General features: G+C 36.9%; 1 protein-coding gene across 2 annotated transcripts in view; it reads left to right on the forward strand.

Moving 5' to 3' along the window:
• CFAP54 (cilia and flagella associated protein 54) overlaps window positions 1–25,275 on the forward strand; it is a 334,936-nt gene that overhangs the window by 53,131 nt on the left and 256,530 nt on the right. For both annotated transcript variants that reach the window (XM_047743150.1, XM_047743152.1), the window contains exons 16-19: window positions 3,570–3,698; window positions 4,087–4,213; window positions 16,785–16,871; window positions 16,964–17,085. In XM_047743150.1, the coding sequence (XP_047599106.1) occupies window positions 3,570–3,698; window positions 4,087–4,213; window positions 16,785–16,871; window positions 16,964–17,085 (465 nt within the window). The remainder of the gene's footprint in view (window positions 1–3,569; window positions 3,699–4,086; window positions 4,214–16,784; window positions 16,872–16,963; window positions 17,086–25,275) is intronic.

Genomic DNA, 25,275 nt, shown 5'->3' on the forward strand with positions numbered 1-25,275 from the left:
AAATTAGAAAAATGTACCCTTTCCTTATATGATTTATTGCCATCTTCTGGGAAATTGCCAAAATAAATATACAAGTCTATGAGGATAACAGCATGAATGGTACCCCTTAACATTGTGCGATAGGCAACCTGCCAACTGTACTGTGGCTCATGGTAGATGTAGTACAGGTGGTTTGTTGATGTGTCCTAAGGGCTCAACCGTTGGTGTTGGAAGATCCAGAGTTGAATCTTGACTCTAATATTGACTATGTTATCTTAAACAGATTATTTCATCTGTTTGAATATAAATGTCTTCATCTGTAAAATTGTAACAATAGAACCTATTCTACTGGTATTATTTAAGTTATGTAATCTAAATGAAGTATTGGTAATGTTATAGACACCAGTACCTGACACATGGCAGCTACTCAGTTTTTCTCTTATGTTTTATGTAGAGCACTGACTCTTAATTTAGGGTCTCAGACTCATCTGAGGAGGGGACTGAAGTGGAGAAAAGGAGTGAGAATTTATTGTAAGGAGAATCCAAAATCCATATGCTCCCCTATCAGAGATTGTAGGTGGGATAAATTATATATCTTGCATATATAAATGCAACTATTTTAAAAAATGAGGTGTTTATTGTTATCACAAAGCTTATTTAAAAGTTTTACTGAATATATAGCAGCTAGTTCTTTCAATAAATGTATTATAAAATTACAGCAATTAATAGGTATCTACCTCATAGTGTAGTGCAGTTAAAAAATTAGTCCATGTAAAGCATTTAGCCCAGTGTCTGGAACATTATTTAAATGTTTGCATGATAACGACAAAGATAACAAAGGTGATAGTGATGGTGATGATGTTAATGGTAGAATATAGGTGTGTGTGGGGGAGGGTCTTTGAAATCTTTTAGTGTTAAAAAGGCATCCTTAGAGACTTCTGTTTCTGGCAAAAGGGCAAACCAGTTGAGCTGAAAACCCTGTTGCTACAAAGTACATCAAAATTTTGGACAGAATTGAACAAATATCCTCAGGCACATTGTGGAGCTCACAAGAAAGTTAGATAAATTCCAGGGGCTGAAATAGAAAGGGGAACTGAAAACTTGAATGGTCATTTTATGAATAGATGCTGCAGTTGGCTGATGGGCTTAGTTAGAAAAAAAGCTCAGATTAACAGCTATCCAGTGACAAGATGTGAAGCTTGGGCACATGAAAGATGGGGGTTTGGAACTGAGACTTACACATTAAAAGTATGACTTCCAAAAGTCCACATTCTAGAGAAGGGAGACCAGAAAAAAACCAATGTGCCTATTTGTGTGGGGCGGTATCTCCACATGGGTACTGGAGGTGGGTGGGTGGGAGAAAGTCTTTCTTCCTAATGATTTGTAATCATGAGCCTGCCTTCATGTAGGTCTGTTATTTGAATTTACATTACTTGAGTTGGATGAGAACCTCCCTGAACCTGTGATTCTTGAATGGAGATGTGTATCTATATATCTTTAAATGGATGTGTGTCATCAAATTGTGTATATTCCAGGAACTCGGGGGTGATTTAACATTAGAAAATATAATGCAATATGCCACAGTAGCAGATGAAAGGAAGAAATACAACTACCTTACTAGATAAAAAGGTGCAACAAAGGCATTTGACAAAATTCAACAACCATCTTTTTAAAAAATTTTTTATTTTTTTAAAGATTTTCTTTATTTATTTCAGAGAGAGAGAGCGAGCGAGCATGAGAGGGGGGAGGCTCAGAGGGAGAAGCAGACTCCCTGTTGAGCCTGGAGCCTCACATGGGACTCGATCCCAGGACCCTGGGATCATGACCTGAGCCAAAGGCAGACACTTAACCAACTGAGCCACCCAGGCATTCTCAACAACCATCTTTAAAAAATAACTCTTAAGTCAGGAATGGAGGAGAACTTCTATATCCCATAAAGGGTATCATTCAAAGACCTGTAATGAATTTTATACCTGTAGTAAAAGACTAAAAGCAATCCCTTTATACTGAGGTCACAACATAGGATATCTGTCATTCTTCTATTCAACATGACCTAGGTCTTAGATAGTCATCTGAGAAAGAAAGCAGAAAAAAAGACATAAGGACTGTAAGGAAAATACCAGCCTTGTCTTGATCCACAGACTAGTACAATGCATTACACATTTTTAGGAATAGCAGTCTAAATGTCCATTGGTAGAAGAGTGGATAAATATATTGTGTCATATTTCTCCACATCGCACCATTCATGGGGGCATGAGGATGAATGAATTAGTGTGGGCTTGAACTAGAGTCAGCTTGGCATCATTGCCCTTCCCTTCTTTAGTCACCTTCATGTCATAGGAGGGAAACTGGAACTGCACTTCCCAGCCTCTCATTTCCATGTAGTTCTAGGTTAGTCTTCCAATGAGGGGCATTTGCAGGAATTTATAATGAAGGGAAGACAGAGTTCTTATTTGGCAGTGGCAGATGGAAGAACATTTACCAGCCGTGCTGAGAAAGCTCTTGAATTCACCTGACTCCTTGTGGCAGACACTTGGTGGTGTTGTCAGCCACCTCCTTGATTCCAAGATTCACAGAGGCTTGTGCATGCAGCCATATTGTCACTGGCAGCTTTCTTCCCTTCCCCCCGACCTTCCTCTAACTCTGTGTATCAAATCCCTTTCTGCTTAAGAAGAGATAGACATCTCTAACTCTGTCAAATCTCTTTCTGCTTAAGAGTATCTCGAGTTCTGTGTTGCTAACCAAACTCTGACACTTTGAGTTACATAACCCCAGCGTGAAAAAGTTGCAACAACACAGGTTTGAGTGTATAAAGTGAACTGCAAAATTTTCTGATGATATTAAAAAGTATGTAAGTAATATTGCATATGGTTAATAGATACATACACATGTAGTGAAAATTTAAAAACACACAAAAGAATGGTAAAAACCAAAGCACAGTGGCTTCCTTTAGGAAGAAATTTAGGAGAAAAAGATTGTCATGTGGACAGTTCCATAGAGGATTTCAGTTATCTGCATGTATGTGTTTGCTTTATTTCCTAAGTTTACTGGAGAAATATGGGAAAATTTAAAGTTTGAACAAAGCTGGATGCTTTTTGTATTATTCTATTTGTCTCTCTGTGAGAATAATTAGAATTAAAAGGTATTTAGTTTTTGAAAATCATGGTATACACCATTGGTTTTGTTTGCCTCTGCATCTAGATATCCAGCTCTGAGATTTAAAAAAAATTAACTTTCAAAATGAAGTGTGGGAAAATGATAAATTTTGTGAGTTATATTTTTAAAAATTACCTCTACATTTGGTACAGTCAGAATTTTGAAAACCATAAAAGGAAGATATATACATGTTTACAAAAAGCTTAATTTATCCTTGGAAAAATGATGAATTGTATTTATTATTTCACTTTTATCAGTAGTATTCCACATTAAACAAAGACAAATACACTTAGTAAAAAATTTAATATTATTGCTATTGAATAGACTACTTAAAGTTTTTACTTGGTTTGAATTATTATTGAAAGAAACTTGAAAATGTTATATATGATTTTCCCTTAAATGTTATTTTTGTTTTATTTATAAAATTACTTTAGAAGAAACCTGTGGAACAGTTATTTTTGGCTTATGAACTCCTTGACAAAGCAATTGACGGAATAAATTTGAATTGCATGTTAACTGCTTTACCAGATGGATCATCAGTGACTGACCATTGCTATGCCAAGGTAAATGGGAAACTCTTACATGAGATTGAAGTCCATGTTACTTAGCTAGGAAGAGGGCTGGCCCTACAAGTAGGTGAGTAAAGCCTGATTTGTGGTGGTTTTGGTCTCATCGGCCAGAGATCTGTTCCCTTCTTCCCAGAAGAAATCAAGGAGAGTGAGGAGTCTTTAGATTTGTTGTTGAAGAGACCACTGGTGAATTTGAAAACAGGTTTATTAACATGTGAACCAGATTGCAAAGAGTTGAGCAGTGAGCAGAATTTAAAGGCTTAGAGTAAAATGATAACTTGAGTAATAATAGGATAGAGCTATTTTTAGCTAAAGACATACTAAAAATAGCATGTTTTGATAACTGTATTTCTTTTTTATTTTTACTTCAATCCTTCCAAAGTATGCCCAGGATATAGATGGAGACATTTGCAAACCAGTCACACCAAATAATTTCATGATGGATTTGCATCTTGAACTAATTCAAGCGCAGCACCACGTAGCTGTTGTGCTTCTTGACCAATTGCAAGGTAGTAGTGATCAAAGCAAATAATTTGTTCTGCATCAATTTTAAGATAAGTTCAAGAACAGTAAATAATTTGTAAATTATGTTCTTGCTGATGGAGTATTTTCCAGATAAATTTCATTCTTTTCTTTTCCCTGATTAATATCAATAGATCCCTTTCATTATTGCTGTATACCCTGCATAGCAGATCAATTAGTGTACTTCTAAAGAATTAAATTAGCTTTTTTGAGTTATAGTAAATTATAAATATCCAGGAACCACATTATGTTTGGTATAAATAAGATACAGCCTCTAATTTTGAGCTTCTAGAAAAGTAAGCCAATTGTAACAGTTGAGATTAACAAATTAACCGAAGTGGGCTTAGAGTATCTGCTGTGGGCACACAGAACAGGAGTATCAATAATAAACAAGAGTAGGGATGGCTTCCTGGGAGAAGTGATAGTTGACCAGAAGGCTAGAAAATATCTTCATGAAGAACAAAAAAGAAAGAGTAATTTGGATAGAGAAAATAGCCTTTAGCAAGCTGGAAAGCAAACAATTGCATGGCACAGTTTAGGAACTGCTGGAATTCTCTTATGGCTAGAATAAAGACCATACACTAGAGAATGACACAGATAAGCCTGGTAATGTATATCACAGTTAAATCTTGAATAGCTATAAGTGGCTTATATTTATCCTGGAAGCTACTGAAAAACCTAGAAAGACATTTCTGACAGTAATGTTAGAGCACACATGACTTGGATCTAAGTTCTTTCGGCCTCATTATGAGGAAAAGAGTTCAAAACATTTTTTTTTTATTAAAAGATGTCAATAGTAATATTAGTGTGCATACAGATAACACATTTACTCGAGTTCTAAATAAGATTTAACATCATTATGTATAAAAACTGAAGTTAAATTTTGATAAAGCCAAGTTACTCTTGGCAGGATTATATAGCCAATATTCATTTAACAACTACTTCATTAAAATTACTGACTAATTATAGTATAGTACTTAGTGTTCCAGCCTAATACGACCTCTGATTGCTGTCTAAAGCATTCTAATTTGAAGGGATACATGCACCCTGATGTTTACATTAGCATTATCAGCAGTAACCAAATTATGAAAAGGGCCCAAATGTCCATCAGTTGATGAATGGGTAAAGAGGATGTGGCATATATATATATATAATGGAATATTACTCAGCCACAAAAAAGAATGAAATCTGGCCATTTGCAATGACATGGTTGGAGCTAGAGAGTATAATGCTAAGCAAAATAAGTCAGTCAGAGAAAGACAACTACCATATGATTTTATTAATATGTGAAATTTAAGAAACAAAACAAATGATCACAGGGGTAAAAAAGAGAGCAGCAAACCAAGCAACAGACTCTTAACTATAGAGAACAAACTGATGGTTACCAGAGGGGAGTTGGATAGGAATGGGTTAAATAGGTGATTGGGATGAAGGAGTACGTGTGTTGTGATAAGCACCTGGTGTTGTATATAAGTGTGGAATCACTAAATTGTACACCAGAAACTAATAGTACACTATATGTTAACTAACCGGTATTCAAATAAAAACCTAAAAATAAATATAAAGCATTCAGATGTATATACAACTAAATAGATTTAATCAAATATTGTTAATTAATTTTCAAGTACAAACTTTTTCCCCCAGGTTATTGAGATATAATTGATGGATAGCATTATGTAAGCATAAAATGTACAAAAGTATTGATTTTATAAACTAATATATTGCAAAATTATTACCATCATAACATCAGCTAACACCTCTATCATGTCACATAATGCCATTTCTTTTTTGTGGTAAGAACACTTAAGATTTACTCACTTAGCAACTTCTAAGTATATACTATGTATTGTTAATTATAATTACCATGTCATACGTAAGATCCCTAGAACTTACTCACCTTATAACTGAAAGTTTGTATCATTTGACTGACATCTCTCTATCTCCTTCCACTTCCCCTTTAGCCCCTGGTAACCACCACTCTACACTCTGTTTCTATGAATTCAGCTTTCTTAGATTCCACATATAAGTGATATCATACAGTATTTGTCTGACTTATTTCACTTAGCATCATGCCCTCAAGGTCCATCCATGTTATTGCAAATGGCAGGACTTCCTTCTTTCTCATGGCTGAATAATATTCCAGGATATGTATGTATCTAGGTTGTTTACATATCTTGGCTCTTGTGAATAATGATGTAGTGAACATGGGAGTGCAGGTATCTTTGAGATCTTATTTTAATTTCCTTTGAAGATATATCCAGAAAGGGATTGCTGGATTATATAGTAGTCTATTTTTAGTGGTTTTTTTTTTTTTTTAAGATTTATTTATTTATTTTTAGGGAGAAAGAGGGTGTGGGAGGGGCACAGGGAACGAATCTCAAGCAGATTCACCACTGAGCATGGAGTCCAATGTGGGGCTTGATCTCAGGACCCTGAGATCATGACCTGAGCCAAAAATCAAGAGTTGGACACTTAACTAACTGAGCCACCCACGCACCCCTATTTTTAATTGTTTGATGAACCTCCATAGTGTTTTCCACAGTGGCTGAACCAATTTCCATTCCCACCAGTAGTGTGCAGGTGTTGCCTTTGTTCCACATCCTCCCCAGCATTTATTATTTCTTGTCTTTTTTTTTTTTTTTTTAAGATTTTATTTATTTACGAGAGAGAGAGAGAGAATGAGAAAGGGGGAGGGACAGAGGGTGGAGCAGACTCCCTGCCCAGCCAGGAGCCCAATGTGGGACTCGATCCTCGGGCTTAACCAACTGAGGCACCCAGATACTACCTCTTATCTTTGTGATGATAGCTATTCTAACGGATGTGAAATGGTACCTCCTTGTGGTTTTGATCTGCATTTTCCTGATGATTAGTGACTTTGAGCATCTTTTCATGTACCTGTGGCCATTTGTATGTCTTATTTGGAAAAAAGTCTATTCAGTTCTCACTCTCCATTGTTTGTTTTTTACTGTTGTGGTTGTATGACTTCTTTAAATATTTTGGATATTAACCCTTATGAGATGTATGATTTACAAATATTTCCTCCCATCCTGTATGTTACCTTTTCATTTTGTTCATTCTTGCTGTGCAGAGATTTTTTATTTGATGTAGTCCCATTTAATAATTTTGTTGTTCTTGTTATTACTTGCTTTTTTTTTTTTTTTTACTGTATTTTGTGTTGTTGTTATTATTTGTGTCTTATCCAAAAAAAGTAGTTGCTGAGACCAATGTCAAGAAACATTTTCTCAGGGTGCCTGCATGGCTCAGTCATTAAGCATCTGCCTTGGGCTCGGATTGTGATCCCAGGGTCCTGGGATCAAACCCTGCATTGGGCTCCCTGCTCAGTGGGAAGCCTGCTTCTCCCTCTCCCACTCCCCTTGCTTGTGTTCACTCTCTCACTGTCTTTCTCTCTGTCAAATAAATAAATAAAAATCTTAAAAAAATAGGGAAGAAGCATTTTCTCAATACTTTCTGCTAGGAATTTTATGGTTCCCATTCTTAAGTTTAAGATTTTCATCCATTTAAAGTTAATTTTTGAGTGATATTAGACAGAGGTCCAATTTCATTCTTCTGCATATAGATATCCTGTTTTTATATGCTTTTTCCAATTAAGTATTCTTTTTTCCCCATTAAGTATTCTTCACTGCATTGCTTAATATTAATTGGACATATATACCTGGATTTGTTTCTGGGCTCTTGATTCTGTTCTATAGTCTGTGTGTCTAATTTTATGTCAGTACCATACTGTTTTAATTACTATGACTTTTTAGTATAGTGTGAAATCAGAAAGTCTGGTATCTTCTTTTTTGCTCTTCTTTCTTAGGTAATTTTTTCTGGTCCCTGAATGGATGCTAAATTTTTATTACTAAATGTGTGTTGGGGGGAGGGATGTCTTACGCTGCCACGATGCTGACATCACCTTTCTGTCCTGTTGTTCTATCTAGAATAAGACGTCCTACTTTTTCTTTTATGACACACTTTTGAGGATATATTTCTAGAACATTCTACAATCTGAATTTTCTTAGTAGTTTTTTTCATGATTACATAGGTGATGTTATATAGATCTCATTGATTAAATTATTCTGCTGAATTTATTGACCTTCTTTTGTAAAGAACTGTCACTACTTTGCCTCTTTTAATTTGTGGAGTTACACTATGGATTGAATTTTGTTTTTATTAAATCACTTAAAATCATTTACTGTCATTGTTCTTCTGATGTTCAAAGTTACACATTTTGCCAGTGGGAGGTCTCAAACTGGATTCTGTGTTTTTAATATCTCTCCATTATTCTTTGAGCAAGTTTTTGTTCATTGCACAACTAAATGTTATAGACTGACGGTATGTGTGTGTGTGTGTGTGTGTGTGTATACACACACAGGCATATTGGAAGTTCTTTCTGATATTGCCAATTCAAAGTCCAACACTTGAAAATTCAAAGTTCTAGATTTCACTTTTGCATTTGGCCTCTCTCATGTGAGAACTCTGGTTCCCAACGATATCGGATGTAATAACTCATTGCTTTATCCTGCCATATTAACAAAGGACTTTCAGAATTATTAAACTAATAACACCATTAACAATTAACCTGCTAAATAAGTTTAGTATTCCTTTGCAGTTCATTATGTCCTTAGAATATACCACACATTAGATAGTGGTGTTCAGGTTTACTTGAATTAATTTTATTTTTTGTATGGTTATGTTTCCAGTTGATATATATTTAGGACAACTTGGTTTATTTGCATTCTGTTTATATATAAATTTCCTCTTTAAATTATCTTATCCTTTAAGTTTTCTCCTTTAACATTTTATTTTCAAATTTACACTGTTTCAAAACTGTTTCTCAAAAGACTTCCTGGATGTAGAGGAAGCAAATAAAAATGAAAATATCTCTGGTCATCATGTATAGTTTTTACTGGTGCTACTTAGAATAATAATCTTGATATTTTTTGATTTTAAAATACTTGCATTAGCTGAATGCTATTTCCAAATGCTGAATGGCATTTATGTTGGGTTTTCTCTAAGAAACAAGCATATAATTCTCACTTAGTAGCTATATTATCCTCTAATGAAGTGGCGTCTGTTAGAGTTCTCTAACCTAGTTCATTCTCTAATTGTCATCCATAATCTCTGAAGATCAAGTGATCCTCTGAGTTTTCATCAAGACTGTTTAACAATACTGATAGTAGACTTGAGCTCAGATTGAAACTGGAATTAGTTATTATTCCTTGCTGTATCTCTGGGTCTCCTTGATGTTTTTGTTCGCTTATTGAATTATCAGCCTAGCACAGAATTTTCACTTTTTTCCTCTTTTTTCGCTCATGCATGCTGCTGCCAGACTATGTTGCCTCAATACTATTTTTGTTATTCTTTTTTTATTTTATTTTTTATTTTTGAGGTGGGGGGAAGGGCAGAGGGGAAGGGAGAGAGAGAATCCTAAGCAGGCTGCATCCATAATGTTGAACCTGATACAGGGCTCGATATCACACCCTGAGATCTTGACCTGAGTGAAATCAAGAGTCAGACACTCAAGAGATTGAGCCACTGAGGTGCCCCTTTTGTCATTCTTATTCAGGAACTTGACAATGGTTGCCTGTTGATGACAGTGGTATTAAATATGACTATCTGTATTGGGCATTCAGAGTTTTCTTGCAGTCTCATCTTTTTCTTCAAGGATTATAATCATGAGAGCTGTCAGTTAATTAGCACTTATAATACCCCAGATACAGAGAGAATGATGCATTATTTTCTGCTTTGTGTTGCTGTCTCCAAGCAGCTAAATTCCCTTAACCTTCACCATTAAAGAAACCTTATATTCTTGGGGCACCTGGGGGGCTCAGTGGGTTAAAACCTCTGCCTTCGGCTCAGGTCATGATATCAGGGTCCTGGGATCGAGCCCCGCATCAGGCTCTCTGCTCAGCGAGGAACCTGTTTCCTCCTCTTTCTCTGCCTGCTTCTCTGACAACTTGTAATCTCCATCTATCAAATAAATAAATAAAATATTAAAAAAAAGAAACCTTATATTCTTTAATGCTACCTGCTGGCATCTTTTCATCAATCAATCATCATCCCATGGCATTAGCACAAATAATTAAACCTCAATAAATGGGGTTTATTGTAAGGTTACTACAGGTACCATTGCATACCTCCAAGGACAGAAACAAAATATTCCCAAGTCTTTTGAGGACCAGACCTGGAAAATCAAGAATCAGTGAAATATTCTCCATCTTCCTGGGCCAGCATACTTTTATTCTTTTCTTTATCATTCTCTTTTTCTTGGACCACCATAATGGTCCTTCCCAACTATACACCAGAATCTCTCACTGCCCGTAGTCAACTGGCAATAATTTGTGTGTTAATTGAAAATTTTGGAAGAGGAGAATGGAGGTCTTCATGGCATGCTCTGAGCTCTTGCAGGGATCATGGATGAAGCAGTTTAAAAAAGTTTGTAAAAGGGAAAGTGAACAAAAGTAGGTTGGATCCTATTTATAACTTTTAAGATGATTTTATTTAAGAGGATATAGAAAATCAAATATTTTTATAATTTAATTTTTAAAAATTTTATTTAAATTCAATTAGCCAACATTTAGGACATCCTTAGTTTCAGATAGAGTTAAATAATTCATCAGTTGCGTATAACATCTAGTGTTCATCATGTCACATACCCTCTTTAATGCCCACCACCCAATTACCCCATCTCCCCACTCATCTCTACTCCAGCAACCCTGTTTGTTTCCTATGGTTAAGAGTCTCTCATGGCTTTTTTTCCTATCTGATTACTTTCCATTCAGTTTTCCCTCCCTTCCACTATGATCCTCTGTGCTCTTTCTTATATTCCATATATGAGTGAAACCATATGATAATTGTCTTTTTCTGATTGACTTACTTCACTCAGCATAATACCCTCCAAATTCCATCCACATTGATGTAAATGGTAAGCATTCATCCTTTCTGATGGCTGAGTAATATTCCTATATGTATGTATGTGTGTGTATGTATATGTGTGTGTAGATGTGTGTGTGTGTGTGTGTGTATGCACACACATATATCATATATATATATATATATATATATATATATATATATACACACACACACACACCACATCTTTATCCATTCATCTATTGATGGACATCTCTGCTTTTTCCAGTTTAGCTATTGTTGCTATAAACATTGAGGTGCAGTTGCCCCTACAGATCACTACGGCTGTATCTTTAGGGTAAATTACCCAGGAGTGCAATTGCTGGGTAACAGGGTAGCTCTATTTTTAACTTCTTGAGGAATCTCCATACTGTTTTCCAGAGTGGCATTCCAACTTACATTCCCACCAACAGTATAAGAGGGTTCCCTTGCTCTGCATTGTTGTCAACATCTGTCATTTCCTGACTTGTTAATTTCAGCTGTTCTGACTGGTGTGAGTTGGTATTTCACTGTGGTTTTGATTTGTATTTCCCTGATGGCGAGTGATGTTGAGCACTTTTTCATGTGTCTGTTGGCCATCTGGATGTCTTCTTTGCAGAAATGTCTGTTCATGTCTTCTGCCCATTTCTTGATTGGATTATTCTTTGGGTGTTGAGTTTGAAAAGTTCTTTATAGATTTTGGATACTAGCCCTTTATCTGATATGTCATTTGCAAATATCTTCTCCCATTCTGTCAGTTGTCTTTTGGTTTTGTTGACTGTTTTCTTTGCTGTGCAAAAGCTTTTGATCTTGATGAAGTCCCAGTAGTTCATTTTTGGCCTTGCTTCCCTTGCCGTGGGCGATGTTTCTAGGAAGGAGTTGCTGTGGCTGAGGTCGAAGAAGTTGCTACCTGTGTTCTCCTCAAGGATTTTGATGGATTCCTGTCTCATACTGAGGTCTTTCATCCATTTTGAGTTTATTTTTGTGTGTGGTGTAAGGAAATAGACCAGTTTCATTCTTCTGCATGGGTGTGTCCAATTTTCCCAACACCATTTGTTGAAGAGGTGGTCTTTTTTCCTTTGGATATTCTTTCCTGCTTTGTCGAAGATTAACTGATCAAAGAGTTGAGGGTCCAGTTCTGGATTCTATTCTGTTCCATTGATCTATGTGTCTCTTTTTGTGCTAGGACCATACTGTCTTGATGATGACAGCTTTGTAATAGAGCTTGAAGTCTGGAATTGTGATGCTGTCAGGTTTGGTTTTCTTTTTCGACATTGCTCTGGCTATGTGGGGTCTTTTCTGGTTCCATATAAATTTTATGATTATTTGTTCCATTTCTGTGAAAAATGTTGATGGTATTTTGATAGGGATTGCCTTGAATGTATAGATTGCTCTAGGTAGCATAGACATTTTCACAATATTTATTCTTCCAATCCATGAGCTTGGAATATTTTTCCATTTCTTTGTGTCTTTCTCAATTTCTTTCATAAATGTTCTGTAGTTTTCTGAGTACAGATTCTTTGCCTCTTTGGTTAGGTTCATTCCTAGGTATCTTATATTTTGGTGCAATTGTAAATGGATTGATTCCTTAATTTCTTTTCTGTCTCATTGTTAGTGTATAGAAATGCAACTGATTTCTGTGCATTTATTTTATATCCTGCCACTTTGCTGAATTCTTGTACAAGGTCTAGGAATTTTGGGGTGGAGTTTTTTAGGTTTTTCACATAAAGTATCATGTCATCCATGAAGAGTGAGAGTTTGACTTCTTTGCTGATTCGGATGCCTTTTATTTCTTTTTGTTGTTTCATGGGTGAGGCTAGACTTTCTAGTACTATGTCAAACAACAGTGGTGAGAATGAGCATCCCTGTCATGTTCTTAACCTTAGGGGAAAAGCTCTCAGTTTTTCACCATTGAGAATGATATTTGCTGTGAGCTTTTTGTATATGAGTTTTTGTATATGGCTTTTATGATACTGAGTTATGTTCCCTGTATTCCTCCCCGTGGAGAGTTTTAATCAAGAAAGTATGCTGTATTTGGGCAAGTACTTTTTCACTGTTAATTGAGAGGATCATATAATTCTTGTCCTTTCTTTTATTAATGTGATGTATCATGTTGATTGATTTGCAGATGTTGAACCATGCTTGCAGCCTGGGAATAAATCCTACTTGGTAGTGGTGAATAATGTTTTAAATGTACTGTTAGATCCTATTAGCTAGTATCTTGGTGAGAATTTTGGCATCTATATTCATTAAGGATATTCTATAATTCTCTTTTTGGTGGGGTCTTTATCTGGTTTTAGGATGAAGGTAATGCTGGCCTCATAGAATGAGTTTGGAAGTGTTCCTTCCATTTCTTTCTTTCATTCTTTTTTTTTTTTTAAGATTTTTATATATTTTTTTGAAAGAGATCACAAGCAGGCAGAGAGGCAGGCAGAGAGAGAGAGGGGAAAGCAGGCTCCCTGCTGAGCAGAGAGCCCAATGCAGGGCTCGATCCCAGGACCCTGAGATCATGATCTGAGCCGAAGGCAGAGGCTTAACCCACTGAGCCACCCAGGCACCTCCCATTTCTATTTTTTGAAACAGCTTCAGAAGCATAGGTATTAGTTCTTTTTTAAAGTTTGATATAATTCCCCTGGGAAGCCATGTGGCCCTGGACTCTTGTTTGATGGGAGATTTTTGATTACTGCTTCAGTTTTCTTGTTGGTTATGGGTTTGTTGAGGTTTTCTATTTCTTCCTGTTTCAGTTTTGGTAGCTTATAAATTTCTAGGAATATCTCCATTTCTCCCAGATTGCCTAATTTGTTGGCATATCATTGCTCATAGTATGATCTTAAAATTGTTTGTGTTTTCTTGGTGTTGGTTGTGATCTCTCCTTTTTCATTTACGATTTTATTTGTTTGGGTCCTTTCTCCTTTCTTTTTGATAAGTCTGGTCAGGGATTTATTGACCTTATTAATTCTTTCTAAGAACCAGCTCCTAGTTTTGTTGGTCTGTTCTACTGTTCTTTTGGTTTTTATTTCATTCATTTCTTTTTTCCCCCCAAGATTTTATTTCTTTATTTGAGAGAGAGAGAGAGGGCACAAGCAGGGGAAGTGGCAGGCAGAGGGAGAAGTGGGTTCCCTGCTGAGCAAGGAGCCTGATGTGGGACTCAATCCCAGGACCGTGGGATCATGACCTGAGCTAAAGGCAGACACTTCACTGACTGAACTACCCAGGCATTCCTATTCATTCATTTCTGCTCTAATCTTTATGATTTCTCTTCTCCTCCATGGTTTAGGCTCTATGTGTTGTTCTTTTTCTAGTATCTTTAAGTGTAAGATTCATTTGTATATTTAAGACTTTTCCAGTTTCTTGAGAAAGACTTGTATTGCTGTGTAGTTCCCTCTTAGGATCTCCTTTGCTGTATCCCAAAAGTTCTGAACAGTTATGTTTTCCTTTTTATTTGTTTTCATGAATTTTTAAAATTCTTTAATTTCCTGATTGACCCATTCATTCTTTAGTGGGATTTGAGTTCCTTCTAAATTTACTTGTGTGATTCAGTTCAAGTTTCAAAACACTGTGGTCTGAAAATATGAAGGGAATAATCTCAGTCTTTTGATACTGGTTGAGACCTGATTTGTGACCTAATATGTGTTCTTTTTAAAAAAAATATTTAATTTATTTATTTGACAGTAAGATGGGGAGAGAGAGAGAGTGAGCACACGGCAGTGGGAGCAGCAGGCAGAGGAAGAGGGAGAAGCATACTTCCCCACCAAGCATGGAGCCCAATGCGGGGCTTGATCCCAGGGCCCTGGGAAATGACCTGAGCTGAAGGCAGACACTTAATCACTGAGCCACCTATGCGCCCCATTTTGCAGAATGTTCCATGTGGACTTGAGAAGAATGTGTAATTCTTTTGCTTTAGGATGGAATGCTTTGTATATATCTGTGAAATCCATCTGATCCAGTGTGTCATTCAAAGTCCTTGTTTCCTTCTGAGATTCTCTTAGATGATCTGTCCATTGCTGTGAGTGGAGTGTTGAAGTCTGCTACTATTATTATATTATTATCAATGTGTTTCTTTAATTTTGTTATTAATTGGTTGATAAAATTTGCTGCTCCTAAGGTAGGAGCATAAATATTTATAATTGTTAGATATTCTTGTTGGATAGACCCTTTAAGTATGATACAGCATCCCTCCTCATCCTTTACTATAGTCTTTGGCTTAAAATCTAATTTGTCTGATAAATAAGGATTGCTACCCCAGCTTTCTTTTGACATCCATTAGCATGATAAATTGTTCTCCACCCTCTCACTTTCAATCTGGAGGTGTCTTTTGGTCTAAAATGGGTCTCTTGTAGACAGCATATGAATGGCACTTGCTTTTTTATCCATTCTGATACCCTGTGTCTTTTGATTGGAGCATTCAGCACACTTATATTCAGAGTTACTATTGAGAGATATGAATATAGCACCATTGTATTACCTTTAAAGTCACTGTTTCTGTATATTGTCTCTGTTCCTTTTTGGTATATGTTGCTTTTGGGCTCTCTCTTTCCTTACTGGATCCCCTTTAATATTTCTTGCAGGGCTTGTTTAATGATCACAAATTCTTTTAGTTTCTGTTTGTCCTGGAAGATTTTTGTCTCTTCTCCTATTCTGAATGATAGCCTTGCTGGATAAAGTATTCTTGGCTGCATGTTTTTCTCATTTAGTACCCTGAGTATATCATCCTAGCCCTTTCTGGCCTGCCAGGTCTCTGCACCAATCCTTCCTGGGGAAGGAGAGGGGAATCTCACCAAGTCTCTGCTGTTCCCTGGGCCCCTGCTCTGGGAGCAATTGCCCAAACCTGTGTGCACTCTTGCCACTCCTCCCAAGGAGGAAGGAGGGCCACTCCTCTTGCTGGGCCCTTGCTTGGAGAGGCAGTCCCTGATCTTGCCATGGTTCATGGTTTATGGCAACACTGAGCTGAAAGCCCACTCCAGGGCTTGCTAATTGTAACCAACTTTCCTGTTCCAATGCCTGGGAACTCTACCACACTCTGGCATCCCCATTCATTCTGTGACCCTGGGGATTCTGAGACCACACTTCCCAGTTAGGATTGTGCTCCGCTTCACCACCTGAGCACCTTTCAGGCAGGGACATTCCTCACAGGAGCAGACTTCTAGAAGTTCCAATTTTTGCATTCCATTGCTATATCACTTTCCAGCAGCTAGCTTATGGAGGTTCCCTCCCACCATGGTTTATTTTCCGATATATCCCCTCAGATTCACTTTTCTGCACCTCCTACTTTGCAAAAAGTAGTCACTTCTCTATTTGTAGAGTTGTAGCAATTCTTTCCTTAGCTCTCAGGTTGAATTCACAGGTATTCAGAATGATTTGATAGATATCTAGCTGAATTCAAGGTCAAGGGACCAGATGAATTGGGGGTCCCCTACTCTTCTGCCATCTTCCCTCTCCATCTATAATTTAAATATTTTTCATGTCCTCAGGCATACTGTGGTACATAGAGGAGAATTTGTCATTATAGTAGATTTATTTGAATTTTTATGTATTGATAAAAAGGTGACATATGAGAGGAAGCAATAATTTTACAAATAGATAGTTACCCTTTAATATTCAGAAAATATTTCCTTTCTTGGACACAAATCTAATTGTAATGGCAATCTCCTCTTCCTTCTTCAGTTTTGCAGACTCCAACTGTTAGCAAATATGTATCTACCAAAGGTCCAGAAAAGCTAAAACAGCCTAGAAGCATTGACTGTTTTACAGGTAATTAAAATTGGGATAAACTGTTTTTCTAAAAACGTTTAAAGATAGTTTTCATGTTTCCCTTTTGATAAAATGTTTGTTTTCTGTTTCAGAATTGAGTGTAATGAATAAAATAAGGAAGAATAAGCTGTCCAAAGCAATATACTTGATGCAGAAAGGTCTTCTAATATCTGAGAAAGATGCAACCTCTACATCTTCACACAACCTTTTGATGGTAACAACATGCCATTCCTTTTTTTGGTCTTGACATATAACCTTTGTTAAATGAATGATTTAGTTCACTTTGTTAAAAATAATGTGTTGCCCTTAACATTAGATTATGAACTTTCAGGTTCCCTATATCTAGTCCTCTCTTGGAGTTGAACAGTTTTGAATAGGGAAACTAATCTATATTACCCATCCCGAACTCTACTGAAATGAGAGATCCTCTCTCTGTATTCTCTCTCTGTAGGGGCAACTTACATAGGAAGCCAAATAAAATCAGAAGGATTAAAAATGAGGGAAACTATAGAACTTAAGAGACACTATGCTAGCATAATGCATTCCTTACTATGGAATTAAAATACTTCAAGTCCATTGGCTCAGATGCCTTCTCTCAGATGGATGCTGCTAATTTATATTTTACTCTGGCCTGGAAATTGTTCTGTCTTCTTACCGATTCATTGTATGTTGATTTTAGAATTTAAATTCTTAAGGGTACTCACATTTCAAGGTAGAGGATTTTAAAAAAATTTTGTCCCTGTGTATTACCCATAAAAATTTGATGGTATTGGCTGAGTAAATGGCACATGGTGAAGTAGAGGATGATGCTACAAGTAGTTTAGCTGATAAGAAAAAAAATAGGCCAAAGCTAGGGAAAGGATACAGAGTTTAAGAGAAAAAGTTCCACATATTTATATAATGACTATGAGGAGCCAGAAGAAAAGAGAGAAATTGAAGATATGAGAGGTGTTAATAATAGAGCACAGTCCTATTAGAAGAGGGAAGGAGATGAGATTGAAAACACAGATAAAGTGATTCATCTTCAGTGGAGGGTAGGCTACAGAGCAGACTCCTCATCCTCTGATACAAAAGAGAAGGAGGAACAGATCAATGTAGATTTGAGAAAGCCTATTGGTGTGGAGGCAGAGTTGAGTTTATGCCTTCTTATGTCAATCATCTGATAAAGTAGGAGGCAATCATATCTGCCAACAATGGAGAGCAAGGGTGGACAGTTGGACCCTGGAGAGAGAAGACGATTAGAGAGTGGAGTGGAATGGATGAGGAATGGATGAGGGAGTTGACAATGAAGTTGAAGGACTGGCCAGTACAAAGTTATAGCTGAAGTTGAGGACCATGAATTTATATTGGGCCCCATCTGCATGGTGGTATGGCATTACCCTGGTGTAGTGTTTTTAGTAGCTGTGACAGCAAAATATTTGTGACAGCAGAGATTTGTACAGGGCTATTTTTTTACAAAGAATATATGGGTTAAAAGTTCCTAATAAAAAATGGGTACAGATTGAGTAGGGAGGGAAGTGATACCTTCAGGGTATTTAAAGACTTGGTGAGCATGGAGATGTCCAGAGACTGGAGATCTCTTTGAAGTTAGGGATCAGAAAATCAGAGTCTGAGAGAGCTGGAAGGATATGGGTTTGAGGTCAGAAAGTAGGATATTGAAATTTCACATGAAAAAATGTTCATCATCACTAGCCATCAGGGAGATTCAAATTAAAACCACATTGAGATACCACCTTATACCAGTTAGAATGGCCAAAATTAGCAAGACAGGAAACAAGATGTGTTGGAGAGGCTGTGGAGAAAGGGGAACCCTCTTACACTGTTGGTGGGAATGCAAGTTGGTGCAGCCACTTTGGAAAACAGTGTGGAGATTCCTCAAGAAATTAAAAATAGAGCTTCCCTATGACCCTGCAATTGCACTACTGGGTATTTACCCCAAAGATACAGATGGAGTGAAAAGAAGGGCCATCTGTACCCCAATGTTTATAGCAGCAATGGCCACGGTCGCCAAACTGTGGAAAGAACCAAGATGCCCTTCAACGGACGAATGGATAAGGAAGATGTGGTCCATATACTCTATGGAGTATTATGCCTCCATCAGAAAGGATGAATACCCAACTTTTGTAGCAACATGGACGGGACTGGAAGAGATTATGCTGAGTATATAAGTCAAGCAGAGAGAGTCAATTATCATATGGTTTCACTTATTTGTGGAGCATAACAAATAGCATGGAGGACAAGGGGAGATGGAGAGGAGAAGGGAGTTGAGGGAAATTGGAAGGGGGTTTGGTACAAAAACAATGAATACTGTTATGCTGAAAAGAAATAAAAAATTAAAAAAAAGAAATCTGAGATTTCTGATATGTAGCACTTTGTTATCATCTGTCCATTATTTCATTCATCCAATAAATGTTTTTGAGTACTTATGATCCATTCAGCAAATATTTATTTTACATTGTATGCCTGGTATTATGTTGAGTACAGGGGATAAAAACAAACAAACAAACAAACAAAAATTCTTTATTTATTCAACAAATAGTGATGGATTGCCTTCTTTTTTGTCCCTGCCTTCAGATAATCTAGTTTGTGGAAACATAGACAAGTAAGAAGGTAATTATGGGTTACTGTCATAGATACTTTAACTGTAAGAATTCCAGGGGAATTTAGCAGAGGAGTACCTAACCAAATACTGGGTGATATGTAAGGAAACTTCCAGAAAAGGAATCAGGTTGAATACTGATAGGCAGGAGTAGCCAGAGAAAGAGGAAGACAGAGGGTGAAAAGGACTTTATAGGAAGAGAAAACAACTAGAATGTTTTCCTAAAGCTAGAATGATCATAGAGTTCTTGTGGTCCTATAGGTTATTCAGTGTCATAGAGGCACAGATGAAATGGCAAGGGGAGGTGGGGTCTGTTGGGAGGAAGAGGGTAAGAAGTGAGACCAGAGAGAAGTCTAAGGATTTTTTTTTTTTAAGATTTTATTTATTTATTTGACAGACAGAGATCACAAGTAGGCAGAGTGAAAGAGAGGAGGAAGCAGGCTCCTCGCCTAGCAGAGAGCCCGACGCGGGACTTGATCCCAGGACCTTGAGACCATGACCTGAGCCAAAGGCAGAGTCTTTAACCCACTGAGCCACCCAGGTGCCCCAAGTCTAAGGATTTTGAGCAGACAGATGCTATTAAAGTTCGGGGTTGGGAAGTCTGTCCTGGCAACGTTAAGGAAGAGCCTTATTATCATTGCGCTTCCAGCTTTTGAATGGAGGAGTTTGATGATGGTGTTGGATAGTCTCAGCTGACAAGGCCAAGTGGTGCTTGATCTTTGTTGGAAGACTTGGGGTGTGTTCAGATCCATTTTCTCAACAGGATGCTTCTGTGGCCACATGCTACTGTCTAGTGCTTTGCGGATACTAATACTTCAGTCCTATTTCTATGTCAGATAAAACTTATCTTTCTTTTTTAGAACTGTCTCAGGAGTAATATTGTGGCATCTTAGAGCCTGGAGAGAATAAAGCCTTTGGGATTTCCCTTTTTGTTTTATTAAGACTCAGTCTGGTCCTTATACTGTCATAATATGCTCATTCCTGTTCGGCCTCTATCTTCCTACCACTGACACTGGGGACACCCTGGAGATATGAGAAGACTGAAGTTTTTTACATTTTTTCCCTTGTGTGTCTTTTTCTTTTATTTCTTTTTTCTTTCTTTCTTTTTTTTTTTTTTTATTTGACAGAGAGATCACAAGCAGGCAGAGAGGCAGGCAGAGGGAGAGGAGGAAGCAGGCTCCCCGAGAGAGCAGAGAGCCCGATGCGGGGCTCGATCCCAGGACTCCGAGATCATGACCTGAGCCGAAGGCAGCGGCTTAACCCACCGAGCCACCCAGGCGCCCCTCTTTTATTTCTTAAATGAAACTATTTTAAGAAAATTTTAAGTATAATGTCCTCTTAGGATAGACTCATGAGATGTATTAGAGGCTCTGTTTTTTATTAGGGGTCCTCCACAAGGATTGTCACCAACTAGGAATATGTTGAATATTATTAGAAGTCCTGAAACCTTCTATAGCTACCTTGCTCCTCAGTGGTATTTTTTATCCAAGTGTTAAGGCTTAATGATCAGTCCTTAGGGTGCTCTCGTAAACAATGATGTTATGGCTCAAATAATTGCCAAACTTTCTTTCTTTAAAGAAGACAAATAAATTTCTTTCCCCTGGCAATCATTTTCAACTGGGGCATATTACAGAATGTTTTACATTATCATGATCTTGTAATAAAATTATCCCCAAATCAGTAACTGATGCATCACCTGATACCGTAAAAAGGTTTAAAAAGCCCAAGTCTTTTCAGAGCTCTTAAATAATTCATACCCTGTTTTAGTTTCTCAAAAGTTTCTTGACCTTGTGGAGCTGTATAATCTCATCAGGTGTCTATTTTATTCCTAATCAGTTAAAGTGGACCAACTTGTTTGCCAGGACTGAGGTACAAAACCTTTGATATAGCTTGTTAGCTTCTAAATGAAATGATTGGTCTTTTTTCTTTTTTTTTTTAATGGTGATTTACCCCTCCATTTTCCTGTCTTGGTATTGGACTTCTGGAAGCCCATGTGGCTTTTTACACATATACCAACTGATTTACTTATGGATGCATCTGGAACTAGTCTCAGATGTCCCTAATCTACTTTTGGTCAAATAGAGCATTGGTCCTGTGGCTTATGGTCATTCACCTTCAGAGTCTCCCAACAGAATTCAGTCTCTGTGCAGATGGGATTTCTTATTGGGAAGAGGCAGGAATATTTGTCAGTCTAATGTAATGTTACAAGGGCAGGGTTGTATATTGTTTTCTGTCCAGCACCTATCTTCCTCTTCCAAATATCGCCTTTTGAGGAATTCCTCTTTCCCTTTTAGATGTAGTCGGGTGGGACTTTTCATGAGCTTTCTTCTCTAGCCAGTCAGAAGACTAGTCATGTGAGCAAGGCCAATCGGGACCTCCCTTCTTGGAATCAGATCTTGAGTAGAGGGTAAAAAGACTAAAGCTAGTGGATGTTCATTCTTTCCAATGCTTGTGTACTGATCAGACTATTATAACTATTCATATGTAGGAGGGTCTATTTTGTAGACCCTCCTACATCTTTGGACCTGCTGTGGTCCTGGCCTGTTTTTTCTATTACTCCTGGTTCAAAGAACCCCAACCCCAATGCATCAAGTTTTCTCCTAGTTTTATTTGTTGGAACCTAAACAAATTGATATTTGAGGTGACTTTAGCAGTTCCAAAATCTAGTCATATTGCTTCAACTCTAAGCAGAGGCGCATTATGAATTAGCAGATTGTTTTTTTTAATAGAACCTAATTTTATGGTTGTATTTTGGAACCAGAACTAATGAAGAAGCCCAGACCACTCAAAGTTCTGATAATTCCTGGCTTTACTATTTCCCAAATTTCTACCTTCATGTCTTCTAAATACCACTCTATTATCTAGGTTAGCAGTAATTAGATTACTAGAGTATAATTATTTTTCCTATCTTATAGCATTTTAGTCAAATCAGTTCTATTTGCTTTTGGGGGAAGAATATATGTGAATCAATTTTTTTCCAGAGCTCTTTTTTTAAAAATTAAAAAAAAATTTTTTTTAAAGATTTGATTTATTTATTTGAGAGAGTGAGAGAGAGAGCATGAGCAGGGCAAGTGGGAGAAGGAGAAGCAGACTCCCTGCTGAGCAGGGAGCCCGATGTGGGGCTTGATCCCAGGACTCTGGGACTATGACCTGAGCCAAAGGCAGATGCCCAACTGACTGAGCCACGTAGGCACCCCTTTTCCCAGAGATTGTATCAGCTCTTTTTACTTGTTCTCTGCTGAAGTCTTCTTCATAAAGAGCAAACCCTTTCTGATTTTGACCCCCTCCCGTGAGGTCATGTTTAGACCTGTTAGACCTCAAAATACTGACAAGATTTTAGCTAATTTCCATTTTAGGTTTTAAGGGTATTTCATAGGAAAGCATCCAGGTTGCCTTTCCATGCTTCATTTTAGTTTAGCTTTGTATTAATAAGACAAAATACATAGTGGTTAGGAGGATAGGGATTTGGATTAGAGTTTTGGTTTTGCCACTGACTAGCTATGCCCAAGGTATTTTACTTATGCTCTCTTAAGTTTTAATTTCTTCATATGTCAAATGGGAGTTCTTGGGAAGATTCAAGGAAATGATGCATATAAATGCTTAGCATTTGGCACAGAATAGGCAGTCAATAAATGTTAGCCATTATTAGTATTATTACTATTAATAATTACTATTACTATTAATCTATATTCCACTTCTGGAGCATTCTGTTTTATCATATCAGAATTATTTTTTGGTGTTTTAGATATGTTTTTGTCTATCAAACTATACATTCCTTTTATGTTTTCTTTTAGATTGATCTTATGAATTGTATAATTTATTCTCAGCAATCAAAATGTTCCTTGTTGGGATTCTTGGATATGGCTTAACCTACTTTTCATCTCCTTCTGAAATGTACATAATGCTGAGAATCCAGTACATATCTCAGGAGGTCTACTAGACAAGTAGTAAATATGGCACTTTATCATTCCAGTCTTACGATAGTTTTATGGATAGTTGTTAATCATTACCTTGAAGATCATCTTATATCTTTCCCTATGTGTCTTGCTGCACTGTGGGTGTTAAGGTGTTGTCAAATGTACTTAATGTCAATCTGTCCTTGTAAGCACTGAGTAACTTCTAAAAGAGGCATGTTTGTTTCTCTAATGGAAGCTATAGAGAGAAAGATTTACATTCAGACAATAGTAGTTTGACTATAATACTACTGGTTTTTGGCAATAAAATAATATGTTTTGGTGGACACATTAGGCAACATGTTGAACATATTAGAGGCAACAGTGATGTCCATAATGATAACACTTTCTCTCGCTTTAAAAGATTTTATTTATTTATTTATTATTTATTTATTTATTTATTATTTGAGAGAAAGAGAGAGCATGTGCAAGTGGAAGAGGAGCGAGGGAGAGGGACAAGCAGACTCTGCGTTGAGCACAGAGCCTGATTTGGGGTTCAGTCCCATGACTCTGAGATCATGACCTGAGCTGAAATCACGAGTTGGATGCTTAACCAAATGAGCCATCCAGACACTCCCATACTTTTTCTTTTCACAGTTGAATAGAGCTGGTTTTGTGGATACTTTTCTTTATTGAGTTTTTGAGACTACTTTTCTAGTGATATTTCCTCCTATTTGAGGAACCCCTTTAAAAAGCTCTAATCACTTTCTTTTTAAAAAATTGATGTGTAATTGACAGATAACATTATATTAATTTCAGGTATACAATGTAATGATTGAGATTTATATATATTGCTAAATGATCACCACAGTAAATCTTATTAACTTATGCGTCTGTCATCAGTTACAATTTTTTTTTTTTGTGATGAGAACTTTTCAGATTTACTCTCTAGGAACTTTCAAATAAGCAGTACAGTATTATTAACTATAGGCTGTACATTATATTACCATGACTTATTTATTTTATAACTGGAAATTTGCACATTTTGACCTCTTTCACCCATTTTGCCCCACCTCCCACCCCCAACCTCTAGCAACCACCAATCTGTTCTCTTTATCTATCTGTTTGATTTTTTTTTTAGATTCCACATATGCATGACATCATATAGTGTTTGTCTTTCTCTGACTTATTTCACTTAATGCCCTTGGGACCCATCCATGTTGTCACAAATGGCATGATTTCATTCTTTTTCTATGGCTGGATAATATTCATATGTGTGTATGTGCATATATATGTATATTTATATGAATTGCACATTCATATATATAATATGTCTTGGCTATTGTAAATAATGCCACAGTGAACATGGGGGTGCAGATACTTTTTCTAACTAGTGTGCTGATCACTTTCTTGTAAATGAAATGCTTTTAGCAGCTCAGTGATTTGGCTCACTAAGTTAGGATTTTAATTTCTAACTTAGATTTTACCTTGAGGCCTATTATAGAATTTTCTGATTCATATAAATCAAGGACTCTGTTTTAGACTATTGTTACCTTTCATTTAAAAATTTAGTACTTTTATTAATCTATTTCAAATTGGGCCATGAAATCTGAGTTAGGGAATTAAAACTAATCAAGACCCAATCAGAACATCTTATTTATTTATTTATTTTCCAATCAGAATTTTTTTTTTGAAGATTTATTTATTTATTTATCTGACAGCGATCACAAGTAGGCAGAGACGCAGGCAGAGAGAGAGGAGGAAGCAGGCTCCCCAATGGGCAGAGAACCCCATGCGGGGCTCGATCCCAGGACCCTGGGATCATGACCTGAGCCGAAGGCAGAGGCTTTAACTCACTGAGCCACCCAGGCGCTCCTCCAATCAGAATATTTTAAACGTACCGCCTTTAAAT

The sequence above is a fragment of the Lutra lutra genome, chromosome 8, assembly GCF_902655055.1.
Source record: "Lutra lutra chromosome 8, mLutLut1.2, whole genome shotgun sequence".
NCBI classification, from domain to species: domain Eukaryota; kingdom Metazoa; phylum Chordata; class Mammalia; order Carnivora; family Mustelidae; genus Lutra; species Lutra lutra.